The sequence below is a fragment of the Ctenopharyngodon idella genome, chromosome 11 (assembly GCF_019924925.1).
Source record: "Ctenopharyngodon idella isolate HZGC_01 chromosome 11, HZGC01, whole genome shotgun sequence".
Classification (NCBI taxonomy): domain Eukaryota; kingdom Metazoa; phylum Chordata; class Actinopteri; order Cypriniformes; family Xenocyprididae; genus Ctenopharyngodon; species Ctenopharyngodon idella.
This window is the reverse complement of record NC_067230.1, coordinates 2,889,063-2,895,062: the sequence shown is the minus strand read 5'-3', so window position 1 is coordinate 2,895,062 and position 6,000 is coordinate 2,889,063. Positions and strand designations below refer to the sequence as shown.

General features: G+C 36.6%; 1 protein-coding gene across 1 annotated transcript; it reads left to right on the top strand.

The window, feature by feature from the left end:
• Positions 1 to 1,883: 1,883 nt before the first annotated feature.
• On the top strand, positions 1,884 to 4,977 carry igfbp6a (insulin-like growth factor binding protein 6a). Its single transcript, XM_051912630.1, has 4 exons — positions 1,884 to 3,350; positions 3,740 to 3,774; positions 3,908 to 4,027; positions 4,345 to 4,977. Exons 1-4 carry the CDS (start codon positions 3,014 to 3,016, stop codon positions 4,456 to 4,458), a joined length of 606 nt encoding a protein of 201 aa, XP_051768590.1. The 5' UTR covers positions 1,884 to 3,013; the 3' UTR covers positions 4,459 to 4,977.
• The last annotated feature ends 1,023 nt before the right edge of the window (positions 4,978 to 6,000 follow it).

The window sequence follows — 6,000 nt, the reverse complement described above, 5'->3', positions numbered from 1 at the left end:
TCACCAGCTGCAGTCTACTCTTTGTGAATCTCCCCCGCATTTTTGAATGGGTTTTGTTTCACAATCCTCTCCAGGGTGTGGTTATCCCTATTGCTTGTATACTTTTTTCTACCACATCTTTTCCTTCCCTTCGCCTCTCTATTAATGTACTTGGACACAGAGCTCTGTGAACAGCCAGCCTCTTTTGCAATCACCTTTTGTGTCTTGCCCTCCTTGTGCAAGGTGTCAATGGTCATCTTTTGGACAACTGTCAAATCAGCATTCTTCCTGAGAGACCATTTAAAGGCCTTTGCAAGTGTTTTGAGTTAATTAGCTGATTAGAGTGTGGCACCAGGTGTCTTCAATATTGAACCTTTTCACAATATTCTGAATTTCTGAGATACTGAATTTGGGATTTTCCTTAGTTGTCAGTTATAATCATCAAAATTAAAAGAAATAAACATTTGAAATATATCAGTCTGTGTGTAATGAATGAATATAATATACAAGTTTCACTTTTTGAATGGAATTAGTGAAATAAATCAACTTTTTGATGATATTCTAATTATATGACCAGCACCTGTATACTACTGTACAATGATGTATAGTGGTACAATGATTAAATTAACTAGGACCTGTGTGGGTAACCTGGCATGCTTCATTTTTCGAAGGAAGAATAGCCTTTGTCGTGCTTTCTTTACCAGATGAGAAGTATTAATGGACCAAGAGAGGTCTTTCATTATGTAGTCTCCAAAGAACTTGATGTCATTTACCCTCTCCACTTCCTCTCCATTGACACACAAGGGTGAATGTTTCTAGACCTTCTCAAAACCTCCTGAAGTCTATGATAATCTCTGTAGGCTGTTTCTTCATTTTCTGAAATAAGGCCCACAATGGTATAGGGCTGCCCCCTAATAGTTGACTAACCATTAGTCGACGAGAAGAGACTTAAGGCCCCGATATACTTGAAGCGAAGTTCTTTTTCATTCTTCATTTAGGGGTAAAACAAAGTTCGAAATACATAACCAGCGATATACTATAATCGAACATCTGACACCACCCACACTGCTGAGAGCGGCGTTTGGATGAATATGTAAATACGTGCTGTACACTTTCTTCTCAGTAACAAAATAAACACAACAAAAATGAGAAAACAGCAAGCATTTTTATAGAGAGCATTTATAAAAAGCACAAAATGTCTGATCATGTGTTAGCATGAGCTCTGCAAATTAGCACTCCCGTCATGTCACGTTTATTTATATAGCACTTTATTCAATAGATTGCTTAAAAGCAAGCAGCTTTACAGTATCAAACATGAAAAGCAGTGTCAGTGCCTCATTCATCAGAAGCACAACTTCATTTTGTACTAAAAAGTGGCTATCCAGCGTGTTCATGTTTTCACCTGCGGAGATCTTACCTTTCGAACTCCCAAAACGAACACAAAAAGAACTTCTTTTTGGCCTGATTTTGTTCGAAATGACATCACATCAGTTCTTTCTTCGACTTCGTTTGAAGTATATCAGGGCCTTTAGTCGACCAAAATTTTATTAGTTGCTTAGTCGCAGGAGAAAAAAAAATCCACAGGAAGTGGCGAAGTCACACAGTCTGTGACGGACAGATTGTTAACAGCTGGTCTATATGGTAATTACAGTACATCGGGCAGGACATCCAAATGCTCACCTATCATTCATCGACCTCAAATATGGCTTATCTGAAACAAGTAGTAGCAAGTTTACATGGCGCTCACTTTAACGTTAACTTATAAAAATATGGGCTATTCAAGTGTTTGTGCGGAGTATAAGCTGATTAGTAGCGCGCTTACTGCATGACAGCTAACATGGAGGTGCCGGTGCGATCACTTGAACTTAAAATACTCAGTCATTTTTGGTCATACAGATAAGAGTAATACATCTTTTGAATCTGTGAAGAGTATACTTTTATTTGTGTGCACTCGTAATAACAACAAAACATTGTGCTTTTATAAAATAATGAAAGCAAACAGGGTGCGTCATCAATTTCATCACTGAAGCTAAAAATTCAGAAAACACTTGTTTATCAATTAATTATTAAAATCTTAAAGCAATCTCCTTGCTGTTTTTCCTCGACGCACTCATAATCATTACTTCTGCCGGTGCACTGTGGCAAGCTTTATGCGTGTGCTTGAATGCTGATTAGGATATGAAGGCATTAAAGGCTCTTTATTATGATTTGGCTTATTAATAAACGTGCGATTAGTCGACTATTCACTTTAAATGAACGACTACTAGTTGACCAGAAAAATCTTTAGTCGAGGGCAGTCCTACATTGGTAGTATCATCAGAAAACTTTAATATGGAATTGGAAGAATGGATTGGAGTGCAGTCATGAGTGAATAAGGCTGGGATGAACATGCATCCCTGTGGAATGCCTGTGTTCAGGATGGGTGTTGAAGAGGTGCAATCACCTATTTTGACATTCTGGGACTTATTGGTAAGAAAGTCCATAATCCATGAACAAAGTGCTGCATCTATTCCCAAATTGCTTAATTTACATACAAGCTTGTAAGGAGTGACAGTATTAAAAGCAGAACTAAAATCAATAAACAGCATCCTAACATAACTTTTCAGCTGCTCTAAATGTGTCAGAGCTGTGTGAAGTGCAACTGAGACAGCATCATCTGTAGATCTATCACATGTTCACATAATTCATGAACTCAAACCAGCTGAATTTGTCCATCATTTGAAATGTAGCTGTGGCAGAAATAGGGAGGGATAGAGTTATACAGTAACTCCACCTCTTATTTAACGCCCAGCATCTCTCTCTCTGCCTCCCACCCCTACAGCATCTCAGCTCTTTAAAAGCAGCCCATGTTGCATTTCTGGGCAATTTTTATCTAATTACTGTCTTTAGATACCTGATGTCTCTTGATCATCCACACTACTACCTCCATTGAATTTCAAAGAGGAACATCAAAGAGAACTGGAAGAGAGAAGACCATTTACTGAAGAAGAAAAAAAAGCTCTTGATCTGCTGAGGTTTTCTGAATTGGACGAAGATGGTTTCTTTTCCTTATTTATTTACCCTTTTGGTTACCATTCAACTCAGCTTATTTGGCTCCAACTCCTTTGTATTAGGCTTGAGGAAGTTCTGCTCATTGTGTAACGGGCCCTCAGGGGACCTCAAGGGCCACAGAGCTGAACATTTATCCGGGGAGGAGATCACATCCATGTTGGCATTAGATGAACCCTGTGGGGTTTACACCCTACCGTGTGCTCAGGGTCTTCGGTGTTTCCCTCCTCTTGGGGACCAAAGCCCCCTTCAGGCACTGCTTCAGGGACGAGGGGTCTGCAAAAACATCAAAAGTACCATTACTGACATCCCTCCACCTACAGGTAAGATGGCCTCTGTATTCTTAAATGGGTTTTGTCTGGTTTAAAACTGGCTAACCTAAACAAACTAAACCTAAAAGTTAAGCATGTTGAATAATGCAGTTCACATAAAATTTTGAGTTGTTCATATGAAAATGTATAACAAGTATTTATAATCCACCCACATATTGCTAAAATACCTTTAAATTATTTTTGCATGTTTAAGGGAAGAAAAACCAGAAAACTTAATGTAAAATGCTCATCTGTACTTTTTTCAATAACTTTTTTCCTATAATGGTAAGAAATACAAAGTATAATTGAACCTTTAACTAACATTTTAAGTATAGCCACCTATCTTTTGCCAAAAAAAGCTGTACTGTAATCATATTAAAACTACAAGTATTGTGTTTCAGACTATCAACCATCAACCACTGAGAACAATGAAAAGGTAACATTTCTGATAATGGCTCAGTAAATTATATTTTGCATAAAAATTAATATACTGTTCCTACTGTCTGACTTTCAGTCATGAATGAAATCTTTTGCATTAATCATGTTTTCGTTGTTGTTTCATTCTTTAGGGTCCTTGTCGCAAACTGCTAAACACAGTCCTCCAAAGTATTGAGCTCACAATCATTCATTCAATTCAGGACATCTACATCCCCAACTGTGACAGACAAGGGTCCTTCAGGAGGAAACAGGTGTGTAGAGTATACAGAAAGGGTTTTAGGAAGGCAAAATCAAGGCAAAGCATTTTGTGAAGGAAGATGGCAATGTCATATCAGGACTGTTAAAACAGATGAATAAATCTGTACATCAATTGAGTTTTAAATGTAATGAATTTAACAATGTGTTCACACTGTCCAATCTGAATTGTTATAGAGTTCCATTGGTTATTCAAATGTTTTGTGAATCCATTTGACTGTATTCTTTGCCCCATTGCCATGATGTACAGTACATTGTAACAATGTTAACTGTTCTCTATAAACAAGAATATGGTTTGCTCTTCTTGAAACAGTGTCGCTCATCAAGAGGAATGCAGAGAGGCCAGTGCTGGTGTGTTGACGAGAAAGGATCAAAAATTTCATCCCGTAAAAGAAATGATGGAACTATCTCATGTAACAGTGTCTGAGAACTTGTAAATCTGGACCTGAAATGTGTTTAGGAAGGACTGAGAGAGAGCCAGCGACAGAGATGACATACACTGAGAACTCTATGACCACAATCCTTTACAATCCTTCATCTCCCTCTGGTTGTGACAAATATGTTTGCAGCATTATGTGGCATTAATTTTGATGCATAAATCTGCCAGAACAGTTACAGTTACTGAATTAAAAACATTTCTTCTTTTTCTTTTAGAATAATAATTTTAGTTTGTTATAAATCCTTTTAATCTTGTTAAATGGTTGATGGAAATATATAAAGATGTCATCTCCCATTAATGTGCTGTATGTCTAGACTGAATAAGAGCTATGCAGTAAGAACAAATGACAGTGAATATAATTATTTTTTTTTTTTTTTCAAATTACATAATATATTTATGTTGCCTATATAACTCCTTATATATTAATATATATAAACTGTCCTTTCTTTTGACATAACTATATATATGAAGACTTCAGATGCAAAAGCCTCTAAGTGCCGTCTGAAATTTTCTTCTAACTTAAGCATTTTTATCAAGCTTGTATGTTTAGGTTCAGTAATTCCACTTTAATGGCAATTAATAGGTCCTTTTAATTGCCATTAAAGTGAAATAACTGAACCTAAACATACGAGCTTGATAAAAATGCTTTAGTTAGAAGAAAATTTCAGATGGCACTTAGAGGCTTTTGCATCTGAAGTCTTCATATATGTATATATATATATATATGAACAAAGTAAACTCTGTGATTTTAAAAAATGTATATAAATGTAACATTACTCAAAGAGATTGTAACACTTTATTTCAATCAAAAAGTTGAAGAAAATGTAACTCAGAACATGAAATGTTTAATATACTAGAGAACATGTACATTAACGCTACCTTCAGAATGCAGGCAAAAGTGGTCCAACTGTATTTTTTTTTTCTCTCTCTCTCTCTTTCTCATATTGACTCAGATCTCTTTTTTTCTGAACAGTCATGTTGAAATTCATGCAAGTTTTAAATCGCTCATTCATCACTGTTCTGCACTGCTGGGAATCATTCCAAACATATTGGTAGTTCTTCTGTGAATATGGAAGATAGCTGGGTCAGTAGCCAGTGGAGGGACTGTGAGGTGTTGGAACTTATTATTTGGGGTAACAGATTCAAGCAAAACTTGAGCGACTGTATTGTAAATAATTACAAATCTCACTTTCTCCTCTTTCTCGTCCTCCTTATTGCCTGCTCATTAAATCACTAGCTTCCACTGCACATCACCTTACATATACAGTAAATTAAACACTGGCTTTAAAACCCCAATACTAGGCCTGGGACGGAGAGGTTTTTTCATTGTTCCAAAACTCCCTTTCATCCACACTGACTCTTACCCCGAGGTTCAGTTCAGGGCAACAATAAAACTCCTAAAGACCTCCAAATGCAGCTTGATAATTTTCTGACTACAGCAACAGCAGTGGCTGGAACAAAGAATGACAAATCTCCACACACTTTATTAAATGGACACAATATTTGCAAATTTATTATTAACGAAAAAAC